The 15,653-nt window shown below is 49.6% G+C and overlaps 3 protein-coding genes across 3 annotated transcripts; 1 reads left to right on the top strand and 2 right to left on the bottom strand.

Annotated features, from left to right (window-relative positions):
- Positions 1–1,484: 1,484 nt before the first annotated feature.
- LTR84_011725 (uncharacterized protein) lies at positions 1,485–4,262 on the top strand (the record flags this gene model as incomplete). Its single annotated transcript, XM_064855253.1, has 1 exon — positions 1,485–4,262. The coding sequence occupies one exon, from the start codon at positions 1,485–1,487 to the stop codon at positions 4,260–4,262; it is 2,778 nt and encodes a 925-aa protein (XP_064708842.1).
- A 4,110-nt stretch (positions 4,263–8,372) lies between these two features.
- Positions 8,373–9,551, bottom strand: LTR84_011724 (uncharacterized protein; the record flags this gene model as incomplete). Its single annotated transcript, XM_064855252.1, has 1 exon — positions 8,373–9,551. One exon carries the CDS (start codon positions 9,549–9,551, stop codon positions 8,373–8,375), a length of 1,179 nt encoding a protein of 392 aa, XP_064708841.1.
- A 3,324-nt stretch (positions 9,552–12,875) lies between these two features.
- LTR84_011723 (uncharacterized protein) lies at positions 12,876–15,491 on the bottom strand (the record flags this gene model as incomplete). Its single annotated transcript, XM_064855251.1, has 1 exon — positions 12,876–15,491. One exon carries the CDS (start codon positions 15,489–15,491, stop codon positions 12,876–12,878), a length of 2,616 nt encoding a protein of 871 aa, XP_064708840.1.
- Positions 15,492–15,653: the final 162 nt, after the last annotated feature.

The raw sequence follows: 15,653 nt of genomic DNA, 5'->3' as shown, positions 1-15,653 counted from the left end.
GAGACTCAAAGTTTCTGCACGAAAGAAGTTCCTCATGTCAAAATCTCGGGTTGCAATGCTGGAACTAGTACAGAGTATATCGTGTGGGGCAGGGCCCATCACACCCGATTGAGCTATTCGTCCTTCGCGTCCTTCATGGTCAGAGCATGAACCTCCATGATCATCATTGAACACACGAAAACCCCCCGATAAGACACCGTTTGAGTTGACAAACTTGTCTAACCAATGCATCTAGTGCAACGGATCGACCACGACCAATCTCTAGCGGGCGCGGAACTGCAGAATCCAGTAGGGTAGTACTGCACCAAGACAACGGTTGAAATGTACTCCATATCCCCAGGAGGCCTGAAACAAGACTTGCGTCCGTATCCATGCACTTGAAGAATGAGTATACATGCCAAGCCCAGTTCAGAAATCTGAAAGGGGATATCGACGAGCGCTGTGGATGTTAGTGGAGGACAATCTCGATTTTAGAGACTTGCCCAGTGTTGGGGCCGGCTGAAGATTCTATCGATTGGCGTCTGATGTTGCAATACGAACCCAAACGGAGATTCTTCAGGAATTGCCATACTCGTCCAAGAGTGGATAGCCAGACACATTTCTGGGCCAAATCTTCAGGCTTGAAATCCTTCACGTTACACAATTGCCAGCCTGAACCAGCTTCAAGGTTCCACGAAGTCTCGCGGCGGCTGGTCAATGCTCAGCTTTAGTGGGAATAGACTTCCTGCTAAGATCAATCGCACTAGTCTCCCACCTCCATCTTTGGCGGCGATGACCTTTTCCAAAGTGCTGAAGATTCAGGGGAGAGTTAGCGGCCACGTCGGCTCTCTTCCGTTTCGAAGATCCATCAGGCTCTACCCCTGTAACTCTCGTGGTTAGCGGTGGGGCTCCACTTTTAGTCCCTTCCCCGGCCCGTCATGCATGGTCAACGACACCAACAAAGTCTTTGTAACAGTCTTACTGCTTTGAGCCTCGAATCTACTTCCCAGTGCTCGTTGGCGCGGGAAACCCAAGAAGAGAGCTACAATTATTCACGCCGTTTCTCGCTGGTCCCGAGCTCCAGAGCCTCTGGGCTCATCTGGATGCTCAATGTATGGTTTTGGGTCTCCTTTCCGTGCAATTAGGCAACTGGAGACAGGAGCTTTTGACCACAAATCGCATCACATTGGTGAAAATGGGCAAGTTCGAGACCTAGTTTTAACGAGGCCGAACTATCATCGATACCCTTAGTTGCGTTCGACAGTCAACACCCCTCCCCCATGCAGTACTCCGCCACTAATTGACCGGGAGGGTTGCACATGAAATCCATAACAATAATAATAGTTATCAGGGGAGGTAGATCCTCCATGCTTCCCTGAACTCGCTTTCTCCCTTTTGCAACTCTTCAAGACTCGTAGTACACAGCCGCTCTGAACCATTTAAGGAAGGTTCCTGAGATCATATTACCTTCATTGCTACAAACCCGCCTTTGACACGTCGCCATCATGGCACCAAAGAAGGAATCTCTTCTCGACCTTTGCACCAAGGCGACTAACCTTGGGAACACCGTTTCTGTGCGCCTTCTTGAGTATCTGAGTACGGTCAAGCATCATCCCCATGGATTCCGCGAACTGGCCACAGATTTCCTTGACATCTCGCGTATTCTGTGGTCTATCGAAGCGGGGTTGCTCGAGTCATCACGAACGCACAATCAACTTCCCAATGACATGGTGAAGGAATTGGACAAAAAGTTTCGCGGCACCAATGACGATTTCATGGTCCTTAATCAGCTCCTGCTTAAGCTTCTCGAATATGAGAAGAAAAAAGGATTCGGTAAGCTCTCCAAGGGATGGCATATGATGTTTGTCGACACCGACATCCATAAGATGAGAGAATCCCTCGAGAAGAGCCGAGATGCTCTCAGAATGAGCGCCTTGGTCTTCAGATGGTCCCTCGGCGATGAGAGAGTGGACTCATCCGTTGGTATTGGCTACACTGGCCTCGCTGCGGCTTTGGAGCGGATGAACTCGAACAGGCCCAGCGTGGTGATCCCGGCACCATCGGAACACACAGCACCTCAGTCAATAACAGCTTCCCATGTCTCAGACATACCCGACCGTCTCCCACCTCTCCCAACCCTTCCACCCACAGAAAAAATCTCCACCTACAGCCTCTTTCCTAAGACGGAGTATGGTCGAGACGAGATGTCGCAGGAACCGCATGCGATTTCGACACAGCAAGATCGCCACAGCGTGAAAGCCGCATCAAGCATCAGGTCAAGCAGGATCACAACTCATTCTGCTGGGCGAGACACCGGACGCGATACCGGACGCGATACCGGACGCGATACAGGAAGAGACTATTCTACTATCTCCAAGAGTGGAATGTCAGCAAATGAAGTTATGATCCCTGAAGATCATGTCTCCATCAGAGACGCCGACTCCTTCACACAAATCGAGGACATGATCCACGACATTGAACTTGATGACAAGCACTCCAGCCAGGGTACCACCATCAGACCAGATCCCAGCAGCGTTCCAAGGTGGACACCCAAACAGCACTCTGGTGCTCATTCATCTGCTTTGAGGACGTCACTTGTGAATGCCGTTCAGCAAAGGAAACACAAGATGATCGAGCAGCTTCTTGACTGTGGCGTGTCGCCAGAAAGTGGAGGAGAGCTGAATCTGCTAAGAGAGGCTGTTTTGACAAGGGACATCGAAAGCGTACGCCTTTTGTTGTTATTCGGAGCTGACCCTAACGGCCTCGACCGGAACAAGCTCACTCCTCTCTATACCGCCACGGAGATGACATTCATCGATAGCGCAAGACTCTTGATCAAGTATGGCGCAGACCCGAACCTTCCGGCTGGTCCAGATGGAGAATCACCCCTGGCGTCCGCAATCACGGACAACAAGGCTGAGTTCGCAAGACTCTATCTCACTTATGGCGGAGATTCTGGCCAGATGACATCCGACGGCAATACTCTATTGATCAAAACAATCAACAAAACTGCACCTAAGGATCTTACGGAGCTTTTACTTAACTACGGCAGCGACCCCAATGCTAAAAGTGCCGAAGGTGTCACTCCTCTCTTCGAGGCCATTCAAGCTCGCCGCCTTGACACCCTTACTCTTCTCCTGGATCACGGAGCAAATCCCAACTTGCCAGGACCCAAACATCCCCTTTGGCCATCGACTTATCAATCCAAGATCCTCCAGCTTTTGCTCTCTCGCGGTGCTGACCCCAAGAAAGCACCTGGATGTCTGGAACTCGCCGCCAGTCTCAATAACATCGAATCCGTCAAAATTCTCCTGGCAGCTGGTGTTGATCCTAACACAAAGAAAGATGGAATCTATACCGCACTTTGTTCTTCTATCCGCGACAATCGTCCTGATCTCGTCACCCTCCTATTGGAGAAGGGAGCTGATCCCAACTGCATGAGTGCCGAGTACCCGGCATGGAAATGTGTGACCCATGACCGACCGCAATTCATGCCTCAGCTTGTGGCTGCAGGTGCTGATCTACATAAACCGAAAGGCATTATTGAGAAAGCAGTTGCTCACAACAATAAGACCGCACTGATGTATCTTCTCGAGCAGAAGGTCAGTCCCAACGACAGAAGCCCCGAAGGCAACACCCCATTAACCACCGCCATTCGCGATGACCGTGCGGAGATGCTCGACGTTCTTTTGGCCCATGGTGCAGATCCATCCATCAGAGGTCAAGATTGGCCTATTTGCATGGCTGTCAAGCGTCCAACAATCCTCAAGAAGCTCCTTCCAGAACTACACAATCCTCGTTCCGTCAAGGGTGTGATGGAAATGGCAGTCGTTGCGAACCAACTTGAGAGTATCAAGCTGTTGATCAATGCCGGAATCAGTGTCGAGGACAAGAACGGCGGTGTCTTCTCACCCCTTACAACCGCCATCAGAGAGGATCGAAAGGAAATTGTTCGCTACCTGCTCGACGAGGCGGGTGCTGACATCAATGCACCGGGAGAGCATTTACCCATTGTCAAAGCCATCCGCCGATATCGTGGTGGTGACTTGGACATCATGGAGATGCTGCTCGACCGCGGCGTCGATATCAACAAAATGTACCGAGGATGGAATTCCGTCCTCCAGGCCGTCGAGAGCGGAAATGCAAAGATCCTGCATCTCCTGAATGAAAGAGGCGGCGGCATCAACCTGCAGGTCGTTGATCAGGATTCGGGCAAGACCGCACAGGAGATCATGGCCGAAGCTGGATGGGAAGAGGCATATAGCTCCCTCCTAGAAAACTAAAATGCAGGATTCTCGAGCAAGGAAAAGGGGATTTCATAAGTCCCTTGATCTCCTCAGCCACAAACACCATTCGAAAGCCAAACAACAACTCGGACGGAACGGACAGCTCGACGCACCGAATTTGATTTTCCTTTATCTCGACGACTAATACCAGCCATTACTCATTGTGTGCTACATGTTTTCCCTATGTACAATTATTTCCACCCAGTCACTCCAGCAAGGATCGAACAAACACAACCATTCGATAGAAAGGTCTGCAGGTCTTTACTGCATGCAAACCACACGCGAGCCATTTTTGTAATTACGAAACCCACGAGGGAGGCATTTTCTGAAATCATCCAATACCCCTTTCTTTGTCATTTTGCGTCGGTGGGGAACATTATTCCCCTTACTTTTACCATCCATCTTGGATCGATCGCCCTCATCATACGCTTGAGGAAGGTTCGAGAGAGATAAATTTTCTGTGGTCTTTTTATGTTTGTATGTTTTCCATGCCTGTACATCATCATCTACTATACATATATGCTTTGGTCAGATCAGGAGCAGCAGAAAGAAGTCCGGAAGCAGCAGAGTACGATTTCAAGTCATCATCAGTCAGCAAAGACAAGACGGGCGAGGAAATGCAGCAGCGAAGTCTTTGAACTAGCAAAGAATAGGACAGAGGCCCGGGAAATAGGGTATACAGAGACCTACAGCGTTGCCAGTTATTTCTTTCCATAACAGAAAATTTTGATCTACCAGCATTTGAAAACCCCCAAAAGTTTGACTTGTCATGTTTGTTTCCTTTTTCCCGCATCATTCCAATTTGAGTCCACTGGTAGGTGGCGTGATAGATAGATAGATGCAGAATAGACGATGAGCACAAGGCTGAGAGGCTTTCTTCTCATCGACCAATCGTGGACAGTCACCTCACATTTGATCCAGCACAGTACAGTAACAGTACAGATACTCAGAATATCCAGATCGATGGATATGGAGACGAAAGTGAAAGCAAGACAGTCGTCCGATGTCACTCTAGTTAGTTAGTATCCACATCTCGCCGATTTGTACGCGACTCGTACCGGGGAGGGCGCGGCCATCATCAAGGCAAGGCAAGCAGCATCTACCCTCTCGACGGAGAAAATATTCTTTTTTGGGGTATCTCAATACTTAGGATTCGTGAACTTCTTGCTCATTCTCCGCGCTCAGCAGAAGACCAACTGAGTCTTCCCAATGAGACCAGCAACCCAGTCCGCTTCTCTTGCGCACTTGATTTGCCCGTGTCATGCTGCTGACGGTCACGCGTATGATGCTGCAGCCAGTCGAGATGGCCTTGCTCCTCTCTCATTTGGGGATGATCGTTCCCGTCATGATGTCTGTCCCGATCCGTTCGTTCGGATGGCAGGAGCCGTACAATACTATGTCTGGGTTTTCATTGATTGATTGACGAGTAAGTAGGTCATAGATTGGTAACTTGCCACGCTGGAGCAGTGTCGCTGATCTTCTTCCAGCCTATGGATCAGCTGGCTGGGTTATCGTTTTCGTGACTTGGCAGTGCTCAAACATCTTGTCATCGAAAACATACGTGTAGCAGGGAGGATGGCGAACAGTCTCATTTGGGTAGGCTTGCTTCTAGCACTCCTCCGAGTGCTTCGAAGTTGTTGAGCATTTCACGGCGAGCAAATGGATTGATTGGGCTTCGGAGGGTTTAGCTGGTAAACATGATTAGGATAATTACAGTCTGGATAGTACCGAATGCCATTTGGGTAGGATGGTTGCGGTATGTGCATCTGGTTGCGAGTAACAGGCTGCTGCTGCTGCTGCTGCACCAAAGACAGTGGTGGTCACGAGAGCTAGGTCACTTGCTGAGCGAAAGTCTCAAAAGTGGCGCAAGGGTGGTGGCCGCATCTTCCTGACTGACTTCACAGTTGAGGCAGGACTGCTGTGGTCACTTAGAGCTCTCCCACTGTCAGTGATGATGATGAATAATGAGACGCAGATGGGTTCGCCGGGCCAGGGCACGGGCCGTGGAGGAAGTGGTAGTTAACAGTCTTCCTCGGTGGCAATATCACATTGAATGAGACGCTGCAATGTAGAACGATGGATAGTCTGTCAACACTCCAAGGGATGGTAGACAGAATCGAGTGGCACAAGACGGAAGTCCCAATATCAAGCGGAACGAGGGCATCCTGGTAGGCGACCTTCCCTCGGAACAATCACAGCTCAGTGATGAGTAGAAGCTGGGTCATGGATCAAGTCTATCAGGTCCGCGATTGCACAGTTGCACAATTGTGCTTTCCAAACGTACAGCTTGTGATTTTGATCATTTGCATCTTCTTGCCACCAGCAGGCCTGTTGGCATTTCCTTACCTGGTCCCTGGCTCGATGTTGAGAGCACAGCTGGTTCTAAGGAACGAGCACAGAAGAGCCACCGACCGAATCTAAGGCACAGAAGCCAATGCCATTGTGACAAACAGCTCCAACCCTACTCAGTCATGCTTCAAAGGATGAACCCTGTTAACGCGTTCTGCACAAGGACCTGTAACTTGAAGGTCGAGTTTTCTCAAGCCGTAATTACAACTTGATACAGAGACAGCCACCTAGGAGCCGGAGTCTGCCTGGCAATCTGCCTTTCATCAACCCGGCTGTCGTCGCCTATCAAGCTCGATTGTCCAGCTGGCCGAGGATTGTGCTGATACATTCGAACGATTGGGCATCACACGGGAAGCCACCGTGAATTCGGCGGCTCTTCCGAAACGACGAATGCACAGCCTATCGATCGTCCATGTCGCGTACAATATCGTGGTAGGCAGCATATGCACCAATCTGATAGCCGTCCCGGGATAAAGTTGGGTCAAAAGGAAGCAAAAGAGAGGCAAGGGTTCACTTGCTGGAAGTCAGGCAACTCTGGTCGAGTATTTTTGCAGATCTGAAAGGGCCGGTCCAGTCCCCATCAAGCTAACTAGCTGGTGAAGAGTATTCAAACCTAGAGGACCAGATCGAAGGACTGTTTGAGGAGCCACGCAATATTCGCCTCACACTTATGCAGGCTCATCTTGGAGGAGGTATCGATTGAGATTCGCCAGAGCGTCAGGTCGCTTAGACGGCTAGTGCGCGTCTAAGTTTGAGTAAAGGACTGCTCATCTCACCGCAGAGGTCCAGGGCGACTTACTTGTAATTCCACGAATGAGGTATTGGCGGGCTTGTTCTCGAGCTTTGTTTCAGCAAATCGACGAGCTCGGAACCTGCAGGACAAGCGTGGGAATGTAGCTCGTACCTGGATTTAGCTGGCTTGAGAGAAGCAGTCTGAGACAATATCCGTACATGCAGGCAGGCGGGGAAGCAGCATCAACATGCAGGTAAACCAAGCTGGGACTGGCTCAATTGCAACGAGAAAAGAAAGCTTTAACCGTTACTGATATTGCACAGCCACCCAACGGTGCTCTTCAAACTTGGCTATGATGAGCCGGACACGCCCGGGTCCAAACCGTTTGTGGTCCTGAATAGCCAAACGCTCCTCCGGTAATAGCCGATGAGAAGGTAGGACCATTGTCGATCTCGTCGAAGCGATGCGCCTATGACGTAGTTATAGTCGACGACATCCTACCACTTGGTAAGAAATGCAACTGCCGAGTACGACAACCAGCTGCAGCTTGCAATTGCTTATTGTATTCTAGCTTGAATCCTCTGGCGACGATGTTGCTAGCGGTGTACGAGTAGTGCTGGTCTCACTTCGTGATTAGCACAACGATGACAAACTTGGCCGATCGTACCAGAGGTGTTGTTCTGAACGACAATGATCAAGAGGGAGGGAGGGATTAGCCCAACGATGGTAAGTTTCACGATGTCACTTGAGATGCAGATAAGGCTATATGTCACATAACAGTAGGCAAGCGAGCGGAGGTTTGGTGGAAATTAATTAGATTTGCAATATCTCAGATATATCTCAAATGTGCGACTGCTTGTATTCAGCGTTGACAATTATATCGACATTTGGGTTAGTAGCGTGATCCTACAGACTGCCACACCTATCTCTAGCAGACAACAAGATATCGAGTTGCGAGTTCCTAGTGACAACGAATCGCTGAACTTACCTTTTCGTGCAACAGTCTTCGCACGTACGATGTCGTCTCACTTAAAAAGACACTTCTTGACATGCTGTTGCAAAGCAATCATGGCACGGTCAGTTAGGTCTTTACGAACTGTGTACGGCGCTGTTTTCACGCCATTGTTCCTCTCCATACGGTCACTCAGATTTTCAGCGAGCTCAAAAGCATCGAACATGAGTTCTTCAGTACCTTTCAAATAGCAGTAGTCGGAGTTAAGCTTGCTCAAGATAGAGGAGATGGTATCCTTGGAAGGCTTGAGTGTTCCTTCTTTGAGACCTTGTCGGAATTCTTTGAGTGCATGATTTGACTGGGCGAGTTCAATCGAGATGACTCGCTTTGCAAGGAGATCCTTGATATGCTGAAGATGGCACCAGACATCATTGTACATTCGGCGAGAAAAGTGAGGTCCTATGGTGGCACGGAGCTTACTGAACATGTCGCTGAAATGTTTGTGCCGATGTTCGGCGCGAGCCAATAAAGACTCAAATGTGAGGATCTCAATATCCGCCTCGTGGAAAGCATGACCGTGCGCCTTTGCTTCCTTAGGATACCTCGGTGAGGCTTCTTCTCGAGGGTGGTCATACTGCCCTCGTTCTCGTGCTTGAGGTTCTTTTCTATTCTTGTCAGTATGATGAGGGTAGTCCGCAGTATGCGCGTTGAACCTTCCAAAGTTCTGAGCCTCGAAGTAGTCATCGTCAAAGAACGAATTGTCCGTAGAGGAAGGGCCATTTTCGAAGAAGGAGTCGGCGCGAGCTCGTCGTTGCGCAAAATCAGGATCAGGTCGAGGCTGTCGCTCTTTGAAGAAAGACTTACCCTGTCGCGCCTCGGCACGGCGTTCTTCCTCGCGCTGCCTACGTTGAGCTGCGGATTCTTTTCTTGGTTGATCAGCTCGTCCTGATGGGGGTTGTCCGGGCTTGGTCTTGAAATCTGGTTCGAAATCTGTTCCAAAGGCGGCTTCTGCTTTCTTCGCCTCTCTAAACGAGGCCGCTTGTTGTTTGCTGTCATACGCCTTTCTCAGTACAGGATCTCTCAGGGTTTCATAAGCTTCTTGGATTTTCACGAACATTTCTTGTTTCCCGCCCTTATCTGGATGATGGATTAGGACGAGTTTGCTGTAGGACTTTTTGATTTCGGCTGAGGTTGCGGTTTTATTTACACCAAGAGTTGTATAGTGACACCGATCTCGAGTTTGGTCTGCCATTTCGTTAGTGCTGGGCTTTCGATCGCTAAATCTCGCCCAAGGAAGGATTGATGGTTTCCCTTTGTGTGAACGAAAGATAGTGTTTTCGAAACCAACTTGCTGTTATGGCAAATAGTCAAAGACTGGGGTGGAGGAAGAATAGGATACTCCATCGCATTACTTCCGGTGTCATCGTATATAAGCATGTTGCAAACAGCACAAGATCGCATCTCCATATGGCTTTGTTTCAGAGACAAAGAAAATGACAGCAATTCAAGGAAATAATGATTCAGAAAGAAAAGAAAAAACCAGCAAAGAAACAGCATGGGGCAAAGACGGACAAGGCTCAACAAAGCCTTACGAGACATGAAGAGTCAATCAACCTGAGAAAGCAGTACTCAAGAAATGAAGAAGGCTGAGACGAGGCTTTCGTGAAAATGTGAGGCTGGGCACCACTGCGCAGTGGTGCTTTCGCAGCTCGAGCACCATCACTTTAGTCCGAGCTTGAGCTTGATGACGTGTGAAAATGTCAATGATAGCGAATTCTTCGGACCATGTCAGGAGTCCAACATGATAGACCCATCATTCATGCAGAGGGGATGTCGCTGGCTGCTTTTCGGATGGTCCTTCTGATGGCACAAAGCCGGCCATTTTTCGAGGGGGGAAGTTGGGTCTGGCAAAAGACCCTGAGGGTTGCGCCATATAGCACGTGACTAGTGTGGCGCACGTAACTTGTGGCGCAACATTTAGCGAGAGGGGAAAAATAGGAGAAAGCTCAAGTGTCGCGTCATAGGTCGTATCTCGTACTCCACCGCAGAAGTTGCCAAAAGAACCGAAATCATTGAGATTCCGAGATCGACGTTTTTTCAACTCTTTCGATCCTAACCTCGTACCACCAAAGTTCACACGATGCCATCATTGATCAGCATCACAGTAACCCAAAATGCGTTACGCGAAGTGAAAACGTGTCTTAGACTCGAGTTTGCTTGATTTTTTTAGGCATCTTGACTAGCTGGGGGCAAGCCACGCAGTGGCTGCCGCGTGCTCACACACACCTCGGAAAAGGCAATTCTGAAGAGTCAAGACCCTGAGAGAAAGAGGGTGTGGGAAAGAAAACCCCGCGATGTGGTGGCTGTGAAGTGAGTTCAGTGACCTCCATGAACCCTTGTGGCTGACCTCTATAATCCTAATGAAACGATGATGCCCGACTACTTGTCTGAGCACCTGTGGCATTTCGAGGCAATCAATAATGTCAACCACTCCCCAATCATTTCGGTATGTGTAATCCGAGTTTGCCGTCATCGTGCATAAACAATGGCTGTATTCATACCCCGTCATGCTGCCGGACATTGCGCCTGAAAATAGCCCACAGTCCGAACGAACGGGGTAAACTCGCTGCCAATCTACATACCTTGATCGTCGGTCGCTTCCATTCAATAGCCACAGTGCCGGTCTGGAGCCAAGCCCAAATCAGTCTGTCGGTTCTAACGTGCCGGACCTCAAGAGATTTTTTTTATCCGTCAACGGCTATCTCGTTCTCTGTATGGTCGAAATTTGATCACTATTTGGGCGATCCGTGCTCGTAGTCCGTCAGCGCTGCATCTTTAGTTTCGAGTTACGCTAAATTTGTCCTCACGATCGCCCGTCGCTATCTACAGACATGTTTTGTTGTCACGAGTTTTTTTTTAAGCTTTCCGAAGCCCCTCCTGCTTTGCTCCAGGCCCAGAACTGCGATGTCAGGTACGAATGCCTAAGCACCTTTCTTACCAGGTGAACATGCAGAACGACGGAGAGCAGTGAGGCTGACGTGGCCCCATCCGTGCCACACAACCTCTCACCTCTTGTTCGCTGCGTTGCTATTCTTACAATCATTCGTCTGGAGGCGACCTGTTCCGAACAGCATCTGGACCGATCGACAAACCTCCTCTAGACCATGTATTCCTGAGGGCACCGACAATTGGCCTGGTTCCGGCCAACCCAACTGGAACTGTTAGCCTCATGTATGTTCCAGGCTCCGTTCACTCCGGCGACACTACCGAGTACATACTCTCAAAAGGGCTTCATAGCGGAACTTTGGCTGTGTGGAGTCAGCTGATGGAATGCCATCATCCATCTCTGCTAGTAGTTTACTAGTACCCCGAAATCATCGAAGCTCGCGTACATGTCTCGTCTCCAGACGTAGCCCTATCCCACATTCACAGTGAAGCCCCCGTTAGTCTTCAGTCTTGACCTCCAATCCCGCTACTGTCTGGTATGGATAGTTGGCTCGCCAAGAGTACGAAGCAGTGGGAAATGACATGTGTGGGGCTCTTGATTCGATCTACGGATATGTATCTGTGCTTTCTCGAAACCAGGAGTTCAGTTTAGACCAAAAAGAAAATCGACCGAAGTTTCCGAGCATGTTTATTGGTGCTAAAGACTATCTATCCCCCTCCCTGTATAGACATGAGAAGGTTTCGATGGTTCCTGCAGAACCCTAGTTCTGGCTAGTTCGCAAATGAACCCCATTCTCCGTCATCCCAGGGGATGTGAATAACCCTTGTTTTGACTTTCCATAAACATATCTGCTCCTATCGAAACAGCGCTCCGGAAAGCTGCCTCATAGAGACAATACTGCATTTGCCACTCGTGACACCACTGCTTCGTGTATCGCTTCCGGGCCCCCCCACCGCCCTCCTCCAAGACTGAACGCATGGGCGGACAAATAGCCCAAAAGCAACAATGCTAAGAAAAGTTGTGTGCGTGGTATTGGATTGTGATAATCAGAAATTAGCTAAGCGAAAAACATGAGTATTTCCTGGCGACCCCACAAGGAGGGCCCCGTATGGTATCATTTCAGACAATAGTCCGACACAATTGGGTATCTCGAAAAGTCGTGTATCTCATCAAATGAAAAATAATGGTCGGACCTAGATCCGGGACTCGTGTATCATCCCGTCATAACGGTCATCCTTTGTTTGCTGAAGTGAAGAGTGAAGAAAAAGTAAAAATATGCAGTAGCAGTCGCCAGTTGCCCAAAAGAATCTAACCAAGGAGACAAATCGTTCCATGGCCGCCCCCCTCCTTTCTGAGCGGTGTCTTAGACTGTACATCGCCCGAATTGCCACAGTAAGCCCTGTAGCAGTGCATCGGGGTCTCAGCAGGGGCATCGGGCCCAATGGGGTATCATATAGTATAGTGAAAACAGTCGCAAAATGACACCACCAGCAGCCACGAGTGGAGGCCTCTTTTAATCCGTCGTCGTGTTCGTTAGGAAAGGGAAAAAACCTCAGAACCCAAAGGCCTGGTATCATGCAATTTGCGAGTCGCTGTCCGTAGCTCCTCACCCCGACAATTAATTAGTATTCAATAATTCAGCCACATCTCCAAGGGATCTGAGATGACAATTTCCGAGGGGAGGATGTCACCATCAACCATGACTTCCATGGCTGCTGGCTGCATGAATTCTTGTTTTACTGGATGGTCATGTTGTACTGGTGACAACTCCACAATCATGTCTTGCCCTTCTGGTAATTCTCGCACCACGTCTTCATCAACGATGATGTGCAGACCACGGGAGTTAACATGTGTCACTTGCGTGACGCGGTGAGGATCAATCTCGAATTTTTGGGATATACTGTTGACAAGATCCCTGACCGTTCGGTTCATCAGGTAAACCGCGCGATAGTATTCTTTGGCGGAGTCTTTTTGTCGCACGTAGAAGCAAGCAACTAAGAAATGATTAGCTTCACCTTTCAACTTGTTTTCTCGTGACTCACCTGGTTTGATGGGCCTCTCCACTGGGGGTTGATAGCTGCTATCGACATCCACGGCGAAAAGGTCAGGTTTGGCCTCCACCTCCGTTTTGGCGATCTTGACGGGTCGGGAAGAAGAAGAAGCCATTGCTGTGGGTCCTGGATCACTCTCGCTTTCTTGCTCTTCTAATATGGTCGATTTCCGGATTTCGGAAAACTTGCGCTTAGGAGTGTTCTGGGACGCGGAACTTGGAGATGGTGACACGGCATTTGAATTAGGAGAATCGGACGCGCTTTGTCTTGATTCCCAAGTTGTCGTGCGTACAAGCTCTTTCATCTCTGGGTCGTCTCCTGATAGCTTGACGGGATGGAGATCTGGATCATCTTCGGGGTCGCCACGTAGGAATAAAACGCTCACGGGTTGTGTCGAGGAGAACATGTCTTGCATGCTCACAAGCTTCATCTGAAGGTCCTCTTCCGCCGAGACTTTAGTGCCTTCTGCTTCAGAGTCAACCGACCAAGTTCGTTTATGCTTAACAACCTTTCCAGGCCGAGACGAAGAAGTTCGAGCTATTGAACCACTTCTCCTCCTCTTGCCGGAATTCCCAAGTCCTGCTTCGGCTTGTGCAATCTGCTGCTTGAGTTTTTCAATTGTTTTCTTGACATGAGCCACGTCATTCGAGAGTTTGCGTTCTGCTCCATGGTCTCTGAACAGCTTGACCTTTGAGAAACAAACCTCTGGTTCATTGGAAGACATGTTGTCGACAGTCACAAGTTCCGTCTTGGCGCATAATCGAACTGGAATACCCTTGACTCCCTTAGAGTGGCTGAAGTCTGTGGAAAGGAAGTTGAATCGAATGGAAATAGAGCAGTCAGGACCCGCATTGACCGAGTTTGGGTACCAGGTCACCGCAAATCCATCAAAAGAAGCCTTTTCGAGTTGAATCTGGGACTTTCGAAGTTCATCGTCTCCTCCCTGGTTTGGATCAACGTACTCGACAGCAAGTAGTCTTCCACCTCGTTGATGTGCTTCGTTCGATCCACGACCCTCTTTCCAGAGCTGCCAACAAGCACCTGGTCGCGCTCTTTGTTGTTCGTCTTCGAATGACACACGGACATAGGTACGATATTTCAGAGGCGCATTGGATTGAGGCACGGGAGGGTTAGTGTCAAATATTGACATCGTATAGGCTTGACCTTTGTTCAAATAAGTGATCGGAATCTCATCCGAATGCCGTGTCATGGCGGTGGGCGCATTCAATGTCGTATGAAAACGGAATCTGTTGCTATAGTCAGTCACGGCGGGTCGCGCAAAATCAGGGAGAACGTACTTCTCTCCCAAAAGCGGGTTCTGCAGACCAATGGCCCCGGTGCTGGAAGGCTGGACACTCTGGCCCATTGAGGATGGTACCATGCCCATATCGACATGAGTTGGGGTGGTTTTATGGGGAGAATCGTGCATTTCGACATAGCCAGAGTCTTGATGCTGGAGAAAGGTTTGAGGGGCAAACGTTTGAGCCTGCTGGTGCTGAATTTGATGGTGCTGTTGATGTTGATTGAAATGGTCCTGAAAAGGGTGTGGCTGGTGTAAAAATTGAGGAGCGAAATGCTGGAATTGCGCGAGGGAGTCATGAGCGTGCATGCCGTGTATGGAGTGAGGCAATGATAGAGGCGTATTCATGCCCATCCCAGGCGTATGGAGGTCTCCTGCCTGAGGGTGATATAACGTGCCGAATCCACCTGGAGTGGGCGTGTAGTAACCAGGCGGTTGGTTGGCAAAGGCCGAGAAAGCGAATGAGTTGGGATCCATGAGTGAAGGTGTAAATCTCCAGCCGTCGGCAAATGGTCTGGGTGTCGCATCTTGGTCCTTGACCTCTGCTTGCGCACCAAAAGGCCTGGTGAAGTAGTCAGCATTCTGATAAGCAGCAGGCTCTGGGCCGGCAACATCTGCTTGGGTAGACGACATGGCTCTTGGTGAGTGCCATACAAGACTAGCAGCAGAGAGGGAAGACGGATGGGTTGAAGTAATGTGATCCAAGACATACCGTTGGGAGTCGACAGGGTCATCTACAATGGCCTCGCTTAAAACCGACGATCGGCGAGTAGGCGCTTCGATTGAAGGCGGAACAGCTGAGGAAGTTCCAGGCCCCACGTTGGGAAAGTTCTGTCGAAAGGACGCGTACAACTCCTCGTCGGGTTTCTGGGTATTACGCCTGTTGACGAACATGGTGGTGTCAGTATAGCTAGGGTAGTGGTTGCGGCCGGGAGTGGTAAAGGTGAAACGCATTCAGATCAAGGTGTAAAGACGGACCTGTTACGAAACATTTGCGACAGTTGCAGCGTCTCAGGCTGTGGCTTGGTAGTGGACGAGGTCAAATGAGAGACATGT

The sequence above is a fragment of the Exophiala bonariae genome (genome assembly GCF_035927105.1).
Source record: "Exophiala bonariae strain CCFEE 5792 chromosome Unknown scaffold_6, whole genome shotgun sequence".
Taxonomy (NCBI): Eukaryota; Fungi; Ascomycota; class Eurotiomycetes; order Chaetothyriales; family Herpotrichiellaceae; genus Exophiala; species Exophiala bonariae.
The sequence above is the reverse complement of the archived record's forward strand: the minus strand, read 5'-3'. Positions and strand labels throughout refer to the sequence as shown.